The sequence below is a fragment of the Mobula birostris genome, chromosome 8 (assembly GCF_030028105.1).
Source record: "Mobula birostris isolate sMobBir1 chromosome 8, sMobBir1.hap1, whole genome shotgun sequence".
Lineage (NCBI taxonomy): Eukaryota > Metazoa > Chordata > Chondrichthyes > Myliobatiformes > Myliobatidae > Mobula > Mobula birostris.
The window spans coordinates 2,207,208-2,228,955 of NC_092377.1; the positions used below are offsets into that span (position 1 = coordinate 2,207,208).

Sequence of the window (21,748 nt, forward strand, 5' to 3'; positions counted from 1 at the left end):
GACAGTGATGCAGCCTGTCAGAATGCTCTCCACGGTACATCTATAGAAGTTTTTGAGTGTTTTTGTTGAAATTCCAAATCTCCTTAAATTCCTAATGAAGTATAGCAGCTGTTTTGCCTTCTTTATAACTGCATCGATATGTTGGGACCAGATTAGATCCTCAGAGATCTTGACACCCAGGAACTTGGATACTTGGGATACCCCACCAACCTCTATAGGAAAAGCTTGGCCAGCCACCTTTCAAATGGTGTAATGGTACCCACAGAAACCACCTCCTCTGGAGGCTCGTTCCATATCCCCACCACCTTTTGTGTTGAAAACTGCTCCTCAAGTTCCATTCAGTTATAGAACACTACACTACAACAGAGAAACAGGCCCTTCGGCCCATCTAGTCCACACAAAACTATCAATGTACCTGGTCCTATTGACCTGCACCCGGACCATCACCCTCCATACCCCCGTCCCATCCATGTAACTATCCAAATTGCCCTTAAATGTTGAAATCGAGCTCCTATGCACCACTTCTGCTGACCACTCGTTCCACACTCTCGCCACCTTCTGGGTGAAGAAGCTCCCCCCATGTTCCCCTTAAATATTTCACCTTTAACCCATGACCTCTAGTTCTAGTCTTACCCAACCTCAGGGGAAAAAGCCTGCTTGCATTTGCCCTATCTATACCCCTCATAATTCCGTAGACCTCTATCAAATCTCCCCTCGTTCTCCTACACTCCAGGGAATAAAGTTCTAACCTGTTCAACCTTTCCCTGTAACTCAGGTCCGTCCGTTCTGGCAACATCCTCGTAAATTTTCCCTGCACTCTTTCAATCTTATTTACATCTTTCCTGTAGGTAGGTGACCGGAACTGCTCACAATAGTCCAAATTAGGCCCCACCATAACTTCACTATAACATCTCCATTCCTGTACTCAATACTTTGATTAATGAAGGCAAATGTGGCAAACACTATTTGTGAGCCAACCTCCTGTTCCTCCGTCTCTTCAGTTCAGTTCCCACCCCCCAACTATTCTAATTTAAACTCTCCCCAGTAGCCTTAGCAAACCTCCCCACCAGGATATCGGTGCCCCTGGGATTAAAGTGCAACTCATCCTTTTTGTACAGGTCACACCTGCCCCAAAAGAGGTCCCAATGATCCAGAAATCTGAATCACTGCCCCCCTGCTCCAATCCCTTAGCCACACATTTATTCTCCACCTCATTCTATTCCTATTCTCACTGTTGCGTGGCACAGGCAGTAATCCCGAGATTACTACCTTTGTGGTCCTGTTTCTCAACTTCCTTCCTAAGTCTCTGTAGTCTTTTTTCAGGACCTCTTCCCTTTTCCTACCCATGTCATTGGAATGGAATGGTCCATCTTGGAATGGTCCGTTTATTCGTACTCAGTCCAATATCTAACTCTCAAGCCGTAGGTTACATTACTCAGACCTTTGACACTGTAACCTGCTTGAGCCCTCATTGGTAGCCTACCAAGTACACCGCATCCACTGGTTCCCTCTTACTGGATAGAGCCTCAGAGAGTATTTGGAAAGTGGCGTTGAGTTAAATTATCAGTCCAGAAGTAGGTACGAGTGCCAAATGGTATTCTCCTGCTTTTGGGACAGATTAACCAGTTGAACTGGTTAAGAGGTGATTTCACTGAAGCACACAAGATCTCCCTGAGCTTGAAGATTAGTACCCAGGGTTATCAGACCATAAGACATAGGTGCAGAATTAGATTCAGCTCATCGCATCTACTCTATAATTCCATCATGGCTGATTTATTATCCCTCTCAATTCTGTTAGACCATAAGATATAGGAGCAGAGTTAGGCCATTCACCCATCGAGTCTGCTCCGCCATTCCATCATGGCTGATTCCAGATCCCACTCAACCCCCTACACCTGCCTTCTCGTCGTAATCTTTGACGCCCTGACTAATCAACAACCTATCAACCTCCGCTTTAAATAAACTCAATGACTTGGCGTGTACAACTGTCTGTGGCAATGAGTCTCACAGATTTACCACCCTCTCGGTAAAGAAAGTCTTCCCATCTCTGCTCAAAATGGATGTCACTCTCTCCTGAGGCTACGTCCCCTGGTCCTAGACTTACCCACAACAGGAAGCATCCTGTCCACATCCACGTTTTTTAGGCCTTTCAATGTTCAGTAGGTTTCAATGAGATCCCCCCCCCCCCACCTCATTTATCTAAATTCCAGCAAGTACAGGCCCTGAACATGTGTTAACCCTTTCATTCCCAGGGTCATTCTCATGACCCTCCTCTAGGAGAGGTCACCCATGACCTTACATACTTACAGTGGAGGCAGGGAGGGGAGAGGGGGGGTGGTTGAAGGTCTGCCCCTGTTCTTCACCTTCTGTACTGAGTATTGGAGTCAGTGTTGTGGGTTCTCAGGAGGACGCAGGTGGCAGATTGAACAGCTAGGGCCATGACTGATGGAAAATAATGCAGAAAAATGTTCAGTCATACACATTGGTATGAAAGTTAGAAAGGGTATAATTAAAGCAAAAATTGGTAGGTTATTAGTTAGAAAGGGCATCAAAGGCTATGGGGAGGAGTGAGGAGAACGGGGTTGAGGGGGATAATAAATCAGCCATGATGGAATGGTGGAGCACGCTCAATGGGCCGAATGGTCGATGTTTTATGGTCTTATGGTGATGCACATTTTGGGTATAATGGTTAACGTGAGTTCCCTGCCAGGGAGATACTTCAGGGCAGAGTATAGGTGTAGCCATTAGCATAACAGTGTTATACCACCAGTGACCCGGGTTTAATTTGTGCTGCTGCCTGTAAAGGCTTGTTAGAGATGTATAAGACGATAAGAGGCATAGATCGACTGGATAGCTAGGGAATTCTTCCCACAGCAGTATTGGCCCACACAAGGGAGCACAATTTTAAGGTGCTCAGAGGAAAGTATGGAGTGGATGTCAGAAGTATGTATTTTACACACAGAGTGGTTGGTGTGTGGGACACCCTGCCGGGGTGATAGAGGAGGCAACTACATTTGTAACTCTTAAGATACTGTTAGGCATGTGGACGATAGAAAAATGGAGGGTTATGTGGAGGGAAGGGTTGGATTGATCTTGCAGTAGGTTAACAGGTCAGCACAACATTGTGGGCTGAAGGATGTGAACTGCACTGTGGTGTTCTAGATTCCTTCTGCTCTGTATTACACATGATTGTACATTGTATCCCATTTGCTGCATCTTCACTCATTCGCTCAGCTTGCCCACATTCCTGTGAGTTGCCAATAAATTTCTGAGAGGCTAAATGATCAGCTGCCATGAGGGGCTGAATAGCCGACCCTGCCCTTATCTCTCCTGTTCAATAATGGAGGTGGTCTATGTATTCAATGGGGAGATAGACTGTCTGGTCAGAGGGGAGACAGACCGCACTATCGGTGGGCAGACAGTCTGTCTGGTCGGTGGTGAGATAGACTGTCTGGTCAGAGGGGAGACAGACCGCACTATCGGTGGGCAGACAGAGTGTCTGGTCGGTGGTGAGATGGAATGCTTGCTCAGTGGGGAGACAGACTGTCTGTTCTGTGAACAGACCGTCTCTCTGCTCAGAGGGAATACTATCCAGTCTGTCTCCCACTGAAAAAGAGCTTTGACCAGTGACTAGCCTGGACATTATACGTTCTGAGAGGAGGGGGACGGGGGGGGACTCTCCTTCATTCAGGTCACTGGCCGAGTACAAAAGGCAGCAGTGGGTCAGTACACAAAAAAAGAGCTTTGATCAGCGGCCAATCCAGGCATTGTACGTTTTGAGAGGAGGGGACTTCAATCAGGTCCACTGCCTGAGTCCAAAACGCAGTAGAGGCTTCCAGAAGAGAGGCTTCAGTGAGAGAAAGCTCTTGTTTTTTCCCCTTTCCTTCTTTCTATCTGCTCAGCTAGGATAGTAGAGATGCCAGGCAGGATGGTTGAATGCTCCACTTGCGGTATGTTGGAGACCCCGGCAGTGTCCCTGACGACTACGACTGCGAGAAATGCATCCAGCTGCAGCTTCTAACACTCCATGCTAAGGAGCTGCAGCTGGAACTGGATGAGCTCTGGATCATTCGGGAGGCTGAGGGGTGATAGGTAGGACATATAGAGAGGTCGTTATGCCAAGGTGCAGGTCACAGGAAACTGGGTGACGGTCAGGAAGGGGAAGGAGCCTGTGCAGAGTAGCCCCCTGGCCATACCCCTCAACAGCAGGTATATCACTTTGGGTGCTGGTGAGGGGAATGACCTAACAGAAGTCACAATGGTCAGGTCTCTGGCACCGAGTCTGCCTCTGGGACTCAGAAGGGAAGGGGGAGAACAGGCACATTATGGTGATATCGTGAGCTAGGGGAACAGACAAGAGGTTCTGTGGGCGAGAACAAGATTCCTGATTAGTATGTCGCCTCCCAGGTTCCAGGGTCTGGGTTATCTCCGACTGAGTCCTCAGCATTCTTAAGTGGGAGGGTGAACAGCCAGAGTCACGGTCCATATAGGTACCAATGACATGGGTAGGGCGAGTGATGAGGTTCTGCACAGGGAGTTCAGGGAGTTAGGTGCTATGTTAAAGGGAAGGACCTTCACGGTAGAGATCTTGCGATTGCTACCCATGCCACGTGCTAGCAAGGCCAGATCTAGGAAGATTATACAGTTTAATACGTGGCTAAGGAGTTGGTGTAGGAGGGAGGGCAAAAGTTTACGGGTAACATGAGGGGGAACTTCTTTACTCAGAGAGTGGTAACTGTGTGGAACGAGCTTCCAGCAGAAGTGGTTGAGGCAGGTTTGATGTTGTCATTTAAGGTTAAATTGGGTAGATATATGGACAGGAAAGGAATGGAGGGTTATTGGCTGAGTGCAGGTCGGTGGGACTTGGTGAGAGTAAGAGTTCGGCGCAGACTAGAAGGGCCGAGATGGCCTGTGTCCGTACTGTAATTGTTATATGGTTACATGGTAAGAATTTGGGTCATTGGGATCTCTTCCAGGGAAGGTGGGACATGTACAGAAGGGACAAATTGCACCTGAACTAGAGGGGGACTGATATCCTAGTGGGAAGGTTTTTTTTTAATGCTGCATGGTGGGGTTTAAACTAGAGTTGCAGGGGGATGGGAACCAGAGTGCCAGAACAGTTAGTAGAGTTGTGGAGGGAGTTGTTGGTAAGACTTCAGACAAAGTCAGGAATCAAAGGGTTGAGCATGGTGCAACTGCTGTACTGAGCTGCCTATATTTCAATGCAGCAAGTTTTGAGGGAAGGGAGGTTAATAATGCTGAAGATGAGGTAGCTGGTTTACAAACAGAGGCAATGTGTAGTGAGGAGAGGCTGTTGATAGGGCAAAACTGCTGTCAACAGATTGAAAAGTAAAAGGCAGATTAAATCGAAAAGGATGAATACAGGACTGAAGGGGTTTTGTTTTAATGTGTGCAGTGTACAGAATAAGGTAGATGAACTTGCAGCACAGTTGCAGATTGGCAGGTAGGGATCATGGCTGAAAGATTATAGCTGGGAGCTTAATATCCAGGGATACACATTCTATCGAAAAGACAGGTAGGATGGCAGAGGGGACGGTGTTGCTCTGTTGGTAAAAAATGGAATCAAATCATCAGAAAGAGGTGACATAGTGTTGGAAGATGCTGAATCATTGTGGATAGAACTAAAGAACTGCTTGGGTAAAAAGATCCTGAGTTATAAGCAGACCCCCAAACAGTTAACAAGTTACAACAGGAGATAGAAAATGCATGCCGAAAGGACAGTGTTATAATAGTCATGGGGGATGTCAATATGCAGGTAGATTGGGAAAATCAGGTTGGTGTGGGATTCCAGGAGGGGGGGATTTCCAGCATGCCTACAAGATGGCTTTTCAGAGCAGTTCATGGTTGAGCCCACGAGAGGATCAGTTGGTCTAGATTGGGTGTTGTGTAATCAACCGGAATTGATGAGAGAGCTTAAGGTAAAAGCACCCTTGGGGAAAAGTAATCATAAGATGATCAAACAAGAGAAAATCTGCACATGCTGTAAATCTAAGCAACACACGCAAAATGCTGGGGGGACTCAGCAGTCTTTGAAAAAGAGTAAATAGTCGATGTTTCGGGCCAAAACCCTTCATCAGAACTAATATGATCAAATTCACCCTGAAATTTGAGAAGGAGAAAGAGAATTTGAGAAGGAGAAAGAGAATTTGAGAAGGAGAAAGAGAATTTGAGAAGTCAGATATATCAGTATAACAGTGGAGTAAAGGAAATTACAGAGACATGAGAGAGGAGTTGGCCAGAACTGATCGGAAAAGAACACTGGCAGGGACGATGGCAGAGCAGCAATGGCTGGAATTTCTGGGAGCAATTTGGAAAGCACAGGATATATACATAGAAACATAGAAAATAGGTGCAGGAGTAGGCCATTCGGCCCTTCGAGCCTGCACCGCCATTTATTATGATCATGGCTGATCATCCAACTCAGAACCCCGCCCCAGCCTTCCCTCCATACCCCCTGACCCCCGTAGCCACAAGGGCCATATCTAACTCCCTCTTAAATATAGCCAATGAACTGGCCTCAACTGTTTCCTGTGGCAGAGAATTCCACAGATTCACCACTCTCTGTGTGAAGAAGTTTTTCCTAATCTCGGTCCTAAAAGGCTTCCCCTTTATCCTCAAACTGTGACCCCTCGTTCTGGACTTCCCCAACATCGGGAACAATCTTCCTGCATCTAGCCTGTCCAATCCCTTTAGGATCTTATACGTTTCAATCAGATCCCCCCTCAATCTTCTAAATTCCAACGAGTACAAGCCCAGTTCATCCAGTCTTTCTTCATATGAAAGTCCTGCCATCCCAGGAATCAATCTGGTGAACCTTCTCTGTACTCCCTCTATGGCAAGGATGTCTTTCCTCAGATTAGGGGACCAAAACTGCACACAATACTCCAGGTGTGGTCTCACCAAGGCCTTGTACAACTGCAGTAGTACCTCCCTGCTCCTGTACTCAAATCCTCTCGCTATAAATGCCAGCATACCATTCGCCTTTTTCACCGCCTGCTGTACCTGCATGCCCACTTTCAATGACTGGTGTATAATGACACCCAGGTCTCGTTGCACCTCCCCTTTTCCTAATCGGCCACCATTCAGATAATAATCTGTTTTCCTATTTTTGCCACCAAAGTGGATAACTTCACATTTATCCACATTAAATTGCATCTGCCATGAATTTGCCCACTCACCCAACCTATCCAAGTCACCCTGCATCCTCTTAGCATCCTCCTCACAGCTAACACTGCCACCCAGCTTCATGTCATCCGCAAACTTGGAGATGCTGCATTTAATTCCCTCATCCAAGTCATTAATATATATTGTAAACAACTGGGGTCCCAGCACTGAGCCTTGCGGTACCCCACTAGTCACTGCCTGCCATTCTGAAAAGGTCCCGTTTATTCCCACTCTTTGCTTCCTGTCTGCTAACCAATTCTCTATCCACACCAATACCTTACCCCCAATACCGTGTGCTTTAAGTTTCCACACTAATCTCCTGTGTGGGACCTTGTCAAAAGCCTTCTGAAAATCCAAATATACCACATCCACTGGTTCTCCCCTATCCACTCTACTAGTTACATCCTCAAAAAATTCTATGAGATTCGTCAGACATGATTTTCCTTTCACAAATCCATGCTGACTTTGTCCGATCATTTCATACATCCCAAAGAGGGAGAAGTATTCTAAAGGCAAGATGACACAGCCGTGGCTAAGAAGAGGAATCAAAGCCAACATAAAAGCCAAAGAAAGGACATATAATAGAGAAAAAATTAGTGGGAAGTTATAGGATTGGGGAGCTTTTAAAAACCAACAGAGGGCAACTAAAAGTCAGTAAGAAGGTAAAATTACAATATGAAAGGAAGCTAGCCAGTAATATTAAAGAGGATGCCAAAAGTTTCTTCAGATACATAAAGAGTAGAAAAGGGCGAGAGTAAATATCAGACCACTAGAAAATGATGCTGGAGAGGGTGACAATGAAATGGCGGACGAAATGAATAAGTATTTTGCATCAATCTTCAGTGTGGAACACACTAGCAGTATGGTGGAAGTTCCAGGTCTCAGGGGGCGTGAAGTGTGTAAAGTTTCTATAGCAAGAGGGAAGGTTCTTAGGAAACTGGAAGGGTTGAAGGTAGGTAAGTCACCTGGACCATATGGTGCACACACCAGGGTTCTGAAAGAGGTGGCTGAAGAGATCATGAAGGCATTAGAAATGATCTTTCAAAATTCACTAGATTCAGGGATGGCTCTGGAAGAATGGAAAATTGCAGATATCACTGCACTCCTGAAGAAGGGAGAGAGGCAGGAGAAAGGAAACTATCAGCCAGTTAGTCTGCCTTCAGTGGTTGGGAAGATGTTGGAGTTGATTTCGTAAGGATGAGGTCTCAGGGTACTTGGAGGCACATGATTAAATAGGTCATAGTGAGCATGGTTTTCTCACGGGAAATCTTGCCTAACAAATCTCTTGATGGACTAGTTCCTGAGGATTTGAGGGTGGCTAATGTAACCCCGCTTTTTAAAAAAGGAGGGAGGGAGAAACCGGGGAATTATAGACCAGTTAGACTAACATCGGTGGTGGGGAAACTGCTAGAGTCAGTTATCAAAGATGTGATAACAGCACATTTGGAAAGCGGTGAAATCATCGGACAAAATCAGCATGGATTTGTGAAAGGAAAATCATGTCTGACGAATCTCATAGAATTTTTTGAGGATGTAACTTGTAGAGTGGATAGGGGAGAACCAGTGGATGTGGTATATTTGGATTTTCAAAAGGCTTTTGACAAGGTCCCACACAGGAGATTAGTGTGGAAACTTAAAGCACATGGTATTGGAGGTAAGGTATTGATGTGGATAGAGAATTGGTTAGCAGACAGGAAGCAAAGAGTGGGAATAAACGGGACCTTTTCAGAATGGCAGGCGGTGACTAGTGGGGTACCACAAGGCTCAGTGCTGGGACCCCAGTTGTTTACAATATATATTAATGACTTAGACGAGGGAATTAAATGCAGCATCTCCAAGTTTGCGGATGACACGAAGCTGGGTGGCAGTGTTAGCTGTGAGGAGGATGCTAAGAAGATGCAGGGTGACTTGGATAGGTTAGGTGAGTGGGCAAATTCACAGCAGATGCAATTTAATGTGGATAAATGTGAGGTTATCCAATTTGGTGGCAAAAACAGGAAAACAGATTATTATCTGAATGGTGGCCGATTAGGAAAAGGGGAGGTATGACGAGACCTGAGTGTCATTATACACCAGTCATTGAGAGTGGGCATGCAGGTACAGCAGGCGGTGAAAAAGGCAAATGGTATGCTGGCATTCATAGCAAGAGGATTCGAGTACAGGAGCAGGGAGGTACTACTGCAGTTGTACAAGGCCTTGGTGAGACCACACCTGGAGTATTGTGTGCAGTTTTGGTCCCCTAATCTGAGGAAAGACATCCTTGCCATAGAGGGAGTACAAAGAAGGTTCACCAGATTGATTCCTGGGATGGCAGGACTTTCATATGATGAAAAACTGGATCGGCTAGGCTTATACTCTCTGGAGTTTAGAAGATTGAGGGGGGATCTTATTGAAACGTATAAAATCCTAAAGGTATTGGACAGGCTAGATGCAGGAAGATTGTTCCCGATGTTGGTGAAGTCCAGAACGAGGGGTCACAGTTTGAGGATAAAGTGGAAGCCTTTTAGGACCGAGATGAGGAAAATCTTCTTCACATAGAGAGTGGTGAATCTGTGGAATTCTCTGCCACAGGAAACAATTGAGGCCAGTTCATTGGCTATATTTAAGAGGGAGTTAGATATGGCCCTTGTGGCTAAAGGGATCAGGGGATATGGAGAGAAGGCAGGTACAGGGTTCTGAGTTGGATGATCAGCCATGATCATACTGAACGGCGGTGCAGGCTCGAAGGGCTGAATCGCCTACTCCTGCACCTATTTTCTATGTTTCTATGTTTATGTTTCTAATTCTTTGAAGAAATACCAAGCAGGAAAAACAAAGGAGAATTGGTTGATGCTGTGTACTTCGATTTTCAGAAGGCCTTTGACAAGGTGCCACACATGAGGCTGTTTAACAAGCTACAAGTCATGGTATTGCAGAAAGATTCTAGCATGAATAAAGCGGTGATTGATGTGGAGGAGACAAAGGGCGGGAATAAAGGAAGCCTTTTCTGGTTGGCTTCAGGTGACTAATGGTGCTCCACTGAAATTTATGTTGGGACCGATTGTTTTTACCTTATACGTCAGTGATTTAGATGATGGAATTGATGGCTTTGTTGCAAAGTTTGCAGACGATATGAAGATAGTTGGAGGGCCAGGTAATTTTGAGGAAGTAGAGAGGCTACCACCCGGCTGGTGGCGTAGTGGCATCAGCGTTGGACTTCGGGACAAAAGGTCCCAGGTTCGAATCCAGCTGGCTCCCCTGCATGCTTTCCACCCGTGCTGGGTTACAAGCTGATGATCTCTTTGGAAACTCACCCGGCAGAGGGCAATGGCAAACCACTGCTGAAACTTGCCTCGTATGCGGTTCCCCGCTACGTCAGAGAGGCGTGGAGGGAAATCGCCCGCTAACCAGAGAAACTCCGGATGCGACGTAAAAAAAAGAGGCTACAGAAGGACAGACAGATCTGGAGAATGGGCAAAGAATTGGCAGATGGAATACAGTGTAGGGAAGTGTGTGGTCATTTTGGAGAGGGAGGAAGAGCAACCAGATGCCTTGGCACATAGTTCAAATGATATAGGAAGGAAAAGCAAAGAGGTCCTAAAGAGAGAATTTAGAGAGCTACAGAAAGCTGAGAAACAGGACCTCCAGAGAAGTAATTTCTGGGTTGCTACCTGTGCCACGTACCAGTGAGAGTAGAAACAGGATGATTTGGCAGATAAATAAGTGGCTAAGAGGCTGGTGCAGGGGGCTGGGCTTCAGGTTCTTGGATCATTGGGATCTCCCCAGGGGGAGGTATGACCTGTTCAAAAGGGACAGGTTGCTCCTGAACACAAAGGGGGACAAATACTCTAATGGACAGGTTTGTTAGAGCTGTTGGGGAGCATTTAACTAAGTTAGCAGGGGAGTGAGAACCAGAGTGAAAGGACTCAGGATAGGACAGATGATAAAAAGGCAAAGGTAGCAAGCAGTCAGACAGTCAGGGAGGGCAGGCAAATGATAGGACATAATTGAAGCCAGCAGGGTGAGTATCAGTACATTAGGGATGCAGAATCAAAAAGGGCAGCAAATACAGTACTTGAAGTGTTATATCTCAATGCGCAGAGTATAAGAAATAAGATGGATGATCTTGTTGCACTATTACAGATTGTCAGGTATGATGTTGTGGCTATCACTGAATTGTAGCTGAAGGATGGTTGAGGTTGTGAGTTGAATGTCCAAAGTTACACTTTGTATTGGAGGGATCGGAAAGCAGGCGGAGCGTGGCTCTATTCGTAAAGAATGGCATCAAATCATAGGATTGGAAGATGTTGAATCCTTGTGGGTTGAGTTAAGAAATTGCAAGGGTAAAAGGACCCTGATGACAGTTATATACAAGCCTCCCAACAGTAGCAGTGATGTGGAAAACAGATTACAACAGGAAATAGAAAAGACATGTCTAAAGGGCCAAGTTATGATAGTCATGGGCGATTTCAACATGCAAATCTGTTGGGAAAATTGGGTTGGTAATGGATCTCTCAAGAGAGTGACTTTGTTAGATGCCTGTGAGATGGCTTTTTCGAGCAGTTTGTCATTGAGCCTTCTAGGGGATCAACTATACAGGATTTGGTGTTCTGCAATGAACCAGAGCGATTAGGGAGCTTAAAGTAAAAGAACCCTTAGGAGGTAGTGATCATAACATGAGTGAGTTCAACATGAAATTTGATAGGGAGAAAGTAAAGTCTGATATAGCAGTATTTCAGTGTAGTAAAGGAAATTATAGTGTTATGAGAGAGGAGCTGGCCAAAATAAATTGGAAGGATATGGTTCAGGACCTCATTGCTTTTCCTTCCTATGTCATTGGTACCAAGACATCTGGCTGCTCTCTTTCCCTCTCCAAAATGATGTGGGTGTGATCCGAGACATCCCTGACCCTGGCACCTGGGAGGCAACATACCATTCGGGTGTCCTGTTCGCATCCACAGAATCTCCCGTCTGTTCCTGTGACTATCGAGTCCCCTATCACTACCACTTCCCTCTTCTCCCTCTTTCCCTTCTGCACCATGGACCCATGCTCAGTGCCTGTAACCCGGTTTCCGTGGCTTTCCCCTGGGAGGTCATCTCCCACATCAGTGTCCAAAGCAGTATATTTATTATTGTGGGGAATGGCCACAGGGGTGCTCTGCACTAACTGCCAATTTGCCTTCCCATTTCTTCTCCGGACAGTCCCCCAAGCTGCCCACCTCCCTGTAACTCTGGTCGATGATCTCCTCACTCTCCCATACAAGCCGAAGGTCGTCCAGCTGCTGCTCCAGATCTCCAACATGGTCTTCAAGGAGTTGCAGCTGGATGCACATCAGGCAGATGTAGTTCTCTGGGAGGCTCTGGGTCTCCCAGGACTCCAACATCCGGCATGAAGAGCTCACAACAGCCATTTAAACTACACCAAGTACCGTTGACGCAGTAAGAAATAAGGAAACTTAACAAACATACACAGACAACTTACCCAAAGCCAACGCCTCTTCCGAGCCAAACCCTCCTTTAATCCAAAGCCTAACAACCCCCCCACCTCACCATTGGCCTACTCCCAACGATGGCTGCTCTGCGGGTCCCTTCTTTACTTTTATTTAATCCTCTCTGTGCAGCATCCACTGCTGATTTGGATGCTGGAATGAAACCAAACGCTGTGAAGCTCTCTTGTCAATCGAGCGCCACTGACTTGCGAGTAACCTCCTTGCTGCGCACTGCTCCTGCCACTGATTGGACCGTCAGAACGTTCCCAAGCTGTGGAACTGCAATACCTAAATCTATAAGGGATGCAGACACAGTTGACACTTTTTAACCCTGTTTTTAACTAACATCTTTTGTCTTTTATTTTCATGTTTATTTTTATTTTCATGTTTGCCCTTTACCCCACTGTAAAGAACTTTGGACTACGTTGTCTGTATGAAGTTGTGTGCTTGTCCACACCTGGTAGCTGTGGGAGGGTCTGGTGGGTATTGTACAGCTGTGTTCACCTCCACAAGAGCAAGGTGTCCATCCAAGGCTTGGTCACGAGGCAGTTCTGGGCTGCTGGGGATGATGTGGACAATGAAATGGCCCTAACCTGGACTTGTTTCTTCCTTCAGTTTTTTATGCTGGTTGGTGTGCCAACCATGGTCACTTGCGCTGTCTTTCTCCATCTGCATTCGGTTGTGAAGATGTTGTGTCTTGCACTGATCATGGCCAGCTACATCTACATTACTGAAGTCGCCCTGGATCATGCAGATCCACAAGTATCAGTGACCAGGTAATGACCCCAGCTTCCAGAAACATTGCCAGCAAACTGAGATTTTCAACATAGAACACAGAAACAGAAAACCTACAGCACAGTACAGGCTCTTCGACCCACAACGCTGTACCGAACATGTCCTTACTTTAGAAATTACCTCGGGTTACCCATAGCCCTCTATTTTTCTAAGCTCCATGTATCGATCCAAGAGTCTCTCAAAAGACCCTATTGTATCAACTTCCACCGTCGCCAGCAGCCCATTCCAGCACTTGTCACTCTCTGCATAAAAAAACTTACCCCTGACAGCTCCTCTGTATCTGCTTCCAAGCACCTTAAAACTGTGCCTTCTCATGTTAGCTATTTCAGCCCTGGGAAAAAGCCTCTGACTATCCACATGATCAATGCTTTTCATCATCTTATACACCTCTATCAGATCACATCTCAACCTCCGTCTGACCAGGGTCCTATACAGCTGCAACATTACCTCTCGGTTCCTAAACTCAATCCATGGTTGATGAAGGCCAATGCACCATATGCTTTCTTAACCACAGAGTCAACCTGCGCAGCAGCTTTGAGTGTCCTATGGACTCGGACCCCAAGATCCTCTGATCGTCCACACTGCCAAGGGTCTTACCATTAATGCTATATTCTGCTATGATATTTGACCTACCAACATGAACCACTTCACACTCATCTGGGTTGAACTCCATCTGCCACTTCTCAGCCTAGTTTTGCATCCTATCGCTGTCCCGTTGTAATCTCTGATAGCCCTCCACACTGTCCACAACACCTTTGTGTCATCAGCATACATTTTGTGGTGTGCACAGGTCTCCTCACGTGTAACCACTGATCAACTCTCTTGTCACTGCTCACCCAACTGGACGCATAGCCCCACTGGTTACCCAACTGTACATCCCATTGGTCACCCCCTTGGTCACAGGTCACTCCACTGGGCACACAACCCACTGGTCACTCCTCAGAACATGGATAAACTGTCCCAAGCCAGTGGTTGGTGAGTGGGTCATTGGCGGTGGGGGGAGGGGTCAGTGAGGGGGTTGTGATAGCCAGAAGAGCTCGTCTTGCCCTGGATGCTAGACCCTCTCCAGAGATCCACAACCACAGTTTGAGTTTAATTTCAGTTGTTGGAAATAAATCCATGAGACAATCCTCCTTGTCTCCCAGTGCCATCATGGAGGGGGCCCAATCTGTATGTCACTCCCTACCCCCCCATGTAACTGGTCACTTGAAGCACCATTACGGACAGGCAGGAACAGCTGACGTAGACACAGAAACCCACATTCTCATGTGATTCCCTGCTGAAGTGATCATTGTTTTGTTTCTGCCTTCACAGTGCCTACACCAGGTGGCATCAAGGGATCATTGTTGTGCTGATGCTAATGTTCGTCATAACTGTGTTTTACCACGGGCGACAGGTACACCACTCAATGCCTAGATATGGTGAATGGTAATACTGATGCATGTGGTGGTAGGTCTGCAAATGATACAGGGATTGTAGGAGGTCTCAACTTGGGAAAGGGCTGTAAAAGGACACAGCAGAGTATAAATCAATGACATATCCATAAGATCATGAGACGTAGGAGCAGAATTAGGCCATTCAGCTCATTGAGTCTGTGCTGGCATTCCATCAAGGCTGATTTACAGTGCCTATAAAAGTATTCACCCCCCCTTGGAAGTTTTCATGTTTTATTGTTTTACAACATTGAATTACAGTGGATTTAATTTGGCTGTTTTGATACTGATCAATAGAAAAGACCCTTTCGTGTCAAAGTGAAAACAAATTTCTACAAATGGGTCTAAATTTATTGCAGTTATTAAACACAAAATAATTGATTGCATACTCGCCCCCTTCAAGTCAGTATTTAATAGATGCACCTTTGGCAGCAATTACAGCCTTGAGTCTGTGTGGATAGGTCTCTCTCTATCAGCTTTGCATATCTGGACACTGCAATTTTTCCCCATTCTTTACAAGACTGCTCAATCTCTGTCAGATTATATGGGGATCGTGAGTGAACAGCCCTTTTCAAGTCTAGCCACAGATTCTCAATTGGATCGAGGTCTGGACTCTGATTTGGCCACTCCAGGACATTAACTTTGTTTTTAAGCCATTCCTTTGTGGCTTTGGCTTTATGCTTCAGGTCATTGTCTCACTGGAAAACAAATCGTCTCACAAGCTGCAGTTCTCTTGCAGACTGCATCAGGTTTTCCTCCAGGATTTCCCTGTATTTTGCCACATTCATTTTACCCTCTACCTTCACAAGCCTTCCAGGGCCTGCTGCAGTGAAGCATCCCCACAGCATGATGCAGCCACCACCATACATCACAATAGGGATGGTGTGTTTTTGATGATGTGCGGTATTTGGTATACGTCAAACATAGTGTTTAGTCTGATGGCCATAAAGCTCAGTTTTGGTTTCATCAGACCACAGAACTTTCTTCCAGCTGACTTTAGAGTCTCCTACATGCCTTCTGGCAAGCTCTAGCCAAGAACTCTTGTGAGTTTCTTTTTCAATAGTGGCTTTCTCTTTGCCACTCTTCCATAAAGCTGTGACTGATGAAGCACCTGGGCAACGGTTGTTGTACGCACAGTCTCTCCCATCTCAGCCACTGAAACTTGTATCACCTCCAGAGTTGTCTTAGGTCTATTGATGGCCTTCCTCACTAGCCCCCTTCTTGCACGGTCACTCCATTTTCGAGGACAGCCTTCTCTAGGCAGATTTACAGCTGTGCTGTATTCCTTCCATTTCTTGATGATTGACGTAACTGTACTCCAGAGGATAATCAGTGACTTGGAAATGTTCTTGTATCCATCTCCTGACTGGTGCCTTTCAATAATCTTTACGCAGCGCTCCTTGGAATGTTATTTTATCTTCAAGGTGTAGTTTTTGCCAGGAGACTAACTCACCAGTAGTTGGACCTTCCAGATATAGGTGTATTTTTACTACAATCAATTGAAACACCTTTACTGCTTCTTCTAAAACCAGTCTGCTGCACCAGTGATGATTTGGTGTGTCATATTAAAGAGGGTGAATACTTATGCAATACTTATGTGTTTTATAATTGTAATTAATTTAGATCACTTTGTAGAGATCTGTTTTCGCTTTGACATGAAAGAGTCTTTTTCTGTTGATCAGTGTCAAAAAAGCCAAATTAAATCCCCTGTGATTCAATGATGTAAAACAATAAAATATGAAAACTTCCAAGGGGGTGAATACTTGTTATATGTTCTGTATTAACCCTCTCAACCCCATTCTCCTGCCTTCTCCCTGTAACCCTTGATGCCCTGACTAATCAAGAACCTGTCAACCTCTGCTTTAAATATACTCAATGGCTTGTCCTCCACAGCTGCCCGTGGCAATGAATTCCGCAGATTCATCATTCCCTGGCTAAAGAAACTCCTCCACATCACTGTTCGAAATGGAATTCACTCTATTTTGAGGCGGTGCCCTCTAGTCCTGGACTCTCCCACTATTGGAAACATCCTTTCCAGATCTACTCTATCTCAACCTTTCAATATTTGGTGGATTTAAATGAGATTTCTACCCCCACCCCCAGTCTTCTAAATTCCAGCGAGTACAGGTCCAGAACAATCAAACGCTCCTCATCCATCTTCCTCTCACCCCAACGCTCCCCTCTTCACTGACACCCCCAACCTCCCCCCTCCCCCCTCTGATCCCAGCTCTCAAGATTCCAGCCTTGAACTCCAGGCCGGGTCTTCATGTGCTGCTATTGTGACTCCCATCTCCCCTTCCCCCACCACTGCTCTGCAACCCTGTCTCCCTCACATTCCATCAGCTACTCCTGGGCCCTCGGAGGCTCCCTCTTCCTCTCACCCCAACCTTCCCCTCTCCACTGACACCACCAGCCTCTCTCCCCCTCCCCCCTCTGATCCCACTTCTCATCCATGCCAGGTCTTTACCATCCCCTCCATCCTTCAACTCTCTGAGGCAGAGCGCTCTGTCCTCAGTAAGGACCTCACCTTTGTCCCCCTTCGCCCACATCTCAGTGAGTTCTGCATTCGGCATGACGCGGAACTCCTCTTCCGCCGAATCCGTCTTCAAGCCTACCTCTTCGGCAAGGACTCTCCCACCCTCACCAATGACCCATTCTCCCGTCTTCGACCCTCCTCCTCTTCATGGACACCCCGCTCTGGTTTTCTGCCTGTTCTGGATCTCTTTATTGCTAACTGCCGACGGGACATCAACCGTCTCGACTTCACTGCACCTTGTTCCCATTCCAACCTCACTCCTTCCGAATGCTCTGCTCTCCACTCCCTCAGCACTAATCCTAACCTTACTATTAAACCCGCCGATAAGGGGATGCTGTTGTAGTCTGGCGTACTGACCTCCGCCTTGCCGAGGCACAGCGACAACTCATGGATACCTCCTCTTATCTACCCCTCGATCGTGACCCCACTAAGGAGAACCAGGGCATTGTCTCCCACACCATCACCGACTTTATCCGCTCAGGGGATCTCCCATCCACTGCTACCAACCTTATAGTTCCCACACCTCGCACTTCCTGTTTCTACCTCCTACCCAAGATCCACAAACCTGCCTGTCCTGGCAGACCTATTGTCTCAGCTTGCTCCTGCCCCACCGAACCCATTTCTGCATACCTCGACACTGTTTAATCCCCTCTTGTTCAATCCCTTCCTACCTATGTTCGTGACACTTCTCACGCTCTTAAACTTTTCGATGATTTTAAGTTCCCTGGCCCCCACCGCTTTATTTTCACCATGGATGCCCAGTCCCTATATACTTCCATCCCCCATCAGGAAGGTCTCAAAGCTCTACACTTCTTTTTGGATTCCGGACCTAATCAGTTCCCCTCTACCACCACTCTGCTCCGTCTTGCGGAATTAGTCCTTACTCTTAATAATTTCTCCTTTGGCTCCTCCCACTTCCTCCAAACTAAAGATATAGCCATGGGCACCCGTATGGGTCCTAGCTATGCCTGCCTTTTTGTTGGCTTTGTGGAACAATTCCTGTTCCAAGCCTATACTGGTATCCGTCCCCCACTTTTCTTTCGCTACATCAACGATTGCATTGGCGCTGCTTCCTGCACGCATGCTGAGCTCGTTGACTTCATTAACTTTGCTTCCAACTTTCACCCTGCCCTCAAGTTTACATGGTTCATTTCTGACATCTCCCTCCCCTATCTTCTTTCTGTCTCTATCTCTGGAGACAGCTTATCCACTGATGTCTACTATAAGCCTACGGACTCTCACACCTACCTGGACTATTCCTCTTCTCACTCTGTCTCTTGCAAAAATGCCATCCCCTTCTCGCAATTCCTCCGTCTCTGCCGCATCTGCTCTCAGGATGAGGCTTTTCATTCCAGGACGAGGGAGATGTCCTCCTCCTTTTTTAAAGAAAGGGGCTTCCCTTCCTCCACCATCAACTCTGCTCTCAACGCATCTCTCCCATTTCACACACATCTGTTCTCACTCCATCCTCCCATCACCCCACTAGGGATAGGGTTCCCCTTGTCCTCACCTACCACCCCACCAGCCTCCGGGTCCAACATATTATCCTCTGTAACTTCTGCCACCTCCAACGGGATCCCACCACTAAGCACATCTTTCCCTCCCCCCTTCTCTCTGCTTCCCGAAGGGATCGCTCCCTACACGGCTCCCTTGTCCATTTGTTCCCCCCCCCCCAATCCCTTCCCACCGATCTCCCTTCCGGCACTTATCCTTGTAAGCGGAACAAGTGCTACACATGCCCTTACACTTCCTCCCTCACCACCATTCAGGGCCCCCGAAAATCCTTCCCGGTGAGGCAACACTTCACCTGTGAGTCGGCTGGGGTGATATACTGCGTCCAGTGCTCTCGATGTGGCGAGATCCGATGCAGACTGGGAGATCGTTTTGTTGAACACCTATGCTCTGTCCGCCCGAGAAAGCAGGATCTCCCAGTGGCCATACATTTTAATTCCACATCCCATTCCCATTCTGATATGTCTATCCACGGCCTCCCCTACTGTCAAGATGAAGCCACACTCAGGTTGGAGGAACAACACCTTATATTCCATTTGGGTAGCCTCCAACCTGATGGCATAAACATTGACATCTCTAACTTCCGTTAATGCCCCACCTCCCCTTCGTACCTCATCCGTTATTTATTTTTTTATTATTAATTTTTTTTCTCTCTCTCCTTTTAATCCCTCTGTACCTCTCACTATACCCCTTGCCCATCCTCTGGGTTTCCCCCCCTCCCCCTTTTCTTTCTCCCTGGGCCTCCTGTCCCATGATCCTCTCATATCCCTTTTGCCAATCACCTGTCCAGCTCTTGGCTCCATCCCTCCCCCTCCTGTCTTCTCCTATCATTTCAGATCTCCCCTTCCCCCTCCCCTCCCACTTTCAAATCTCTTACTATCTCTTCTTTCAGTTAGTTCTGACGAAGGGTCTCGGCCTGAAACGTCGACTGTACCTTTTCCTATAGATGCTGCCTGGCCTGCTGCATTCACCAGCAATTTTTATGTGTGTTGCTTGAAATCCCAGCACATGCAGATTTCCTCGTGTTTGCTCCTCATGCATTAACACATTTGTTCCTGACATTGTTCTCATCAGCCTCCTCTGGATCGAGAAATGTCAAATGGAGTCTGATGCGAGCCAGTGTTAGGTGATGCACGCTGGAAATTGCACAGTCCATGGCAGGAGTGAGCAGGGTTAATGTACAGATGGATCTTGACAACAGAGGACCCAGACACAAGGGTGGTAAAGAAGGTCTTTGGCATTTGTTCATTTGTCTGAGCACTGAGCGTTAAAGTTGGAAATTTGTGAGTCAGTTCTATAAGACTTTGATCAGGCCACACTTCGAGTTCTTGTCACCCCACGACAGGAAGGATGAGGAAGCTGTGGAGAGGGTACAGAAGAAGTTTAACTGGATGCTGCCGGATTTGGAGGAGAGGTTGGGCAAACTTGAATGTCGGTACCTTTTCCCCATGATAGAAGTGTCAAGTAGTAGATCACATGCATTTAGGTGAGAGAGGGAAGGTTGAGGGATATGGGGGGCTGGGTCACAATTTTTATTTTCAGAGTGGCAGGCCCCTGGAACATGCTGCAGGGCTGTTGGTGGAGGCTTTTAAGCAGCTGTTAGACAGGTAGATGGATGTGTACAGAATGGAAGGATAGGGATCATATGCATACAGCAATGACTTTGTTTCATTTGGCATTGTGTTCACCACAGGCATGGCGGGCTGAAGAGACCATTCTATGCTGAACATCCAGCTTCTTGCAGTGTTCATTGCATGTGAAGCAACCATGTTGTGTCTGGAATTCCACTGAATAAGGATGCCTACCTCAAAGTACACAAGCTGGTCATAGTCTCTTCCCAGGGCCTTGGATACACAACCTGATCCTTGGCCTGGTCATAGTCTCTTCCCAGGGCCTTTGGGTACACAACCTGGGCCTTGGTCTAGTCACAGTCCTATCCCAGGGCCTTTGGGTACACAGAGTGGGCCTTGGCTAGACTTGGCCTATCCTAGTGTCTTGAGTACACAAACAAGAGAAAATCTGCAGATGCTGGAAATCCAAGCAACACACACAAAATGTTGGAAGAACTCAGCAGGCCAGGCAGCATCCGTGAAAAAAAGTCCAGTCAATGTTTTAGGCTGAAACCCTTCGGCAGGACTGGAGAAAAAAAGTTGAGGAGTTGATTTGAAAGGTGGGGGAGGGGAGAGAGAAACACCAGGCGATAGGTGAAGCACATGGTATCACCGCAGGGGAACAGTAAGAGAGTTTCACTGAATTCCCGGCAAAGTCTCTTACAGGGATGCCTACCCTGAAGAAGTTTAAATCTTCCCTTCGAGATTCCCTTCTGTCTCACTGCTCCCTTGCAGTGATACCACATGCTTCACCTATCGCCTGGCATTTCTCTATCCCTCTCCCCACTTTTGAATCTACTCCTCAACTTTTTCTCCAGTCCTGCTGAAAAACGTCGACTGTACTTTTTGCCTGGCCTGCTGAGTTACTCCAGCATTTTGTGTGCGATGTCTTAACCCTGGTCTCTGGCTCAGACCCTGAGCCTGGACTTGAGTTACCCTCATCTCTGGTACACAGCTTCTATTTTAGCAACAGTTATGCTGGTGTTTCTTAAACTTGTATTTATTTAGAGACCAATAAAATGGAACAGGCTCTTCACTGAGTGGCTTTGCTCTCAACAGCCCACCTACTTAACCGTAGCCGAACCACAGGACAATTTACAATGAACCTAACTAACCTACATAACTTACCAATCAACCTACTAACCGGTACATCTTTGGACTATGAAGTACGTCTTTGGACTTACCAATTAACCTACTGACCCACTAACC

General features: G+C 46.7%; 1 protein-coding gene across 1 annotated transcript in view; it reads left to right on the forward strand.

The window, feature by feature from the left end:
• Positions 1-21,748, forward strand: part of LOC140201977 (adenylate cyclase type 8-like) — a 147,087-nt gene that overhangs the window by 68,949 nt on the left and 56,390 nt on the right. Inside the window, exons 12-14 of the mRNA XM_072266844.1 lie at positions 13,269-13,415; positions 13,508-13,541; positions 14,777-14,844. Of these exons, the coding sequence (XP_072122945.1) occupies positions 13,269-13,415; positions 13,508-13,541; positions 14,777-14,844 (249 nt within the window). The remainder of the gene's footprint in view (positions 1-13,268; positions 13,416-13,507; positions 13,542-14,776; positions 14,845-21,748) is intronic.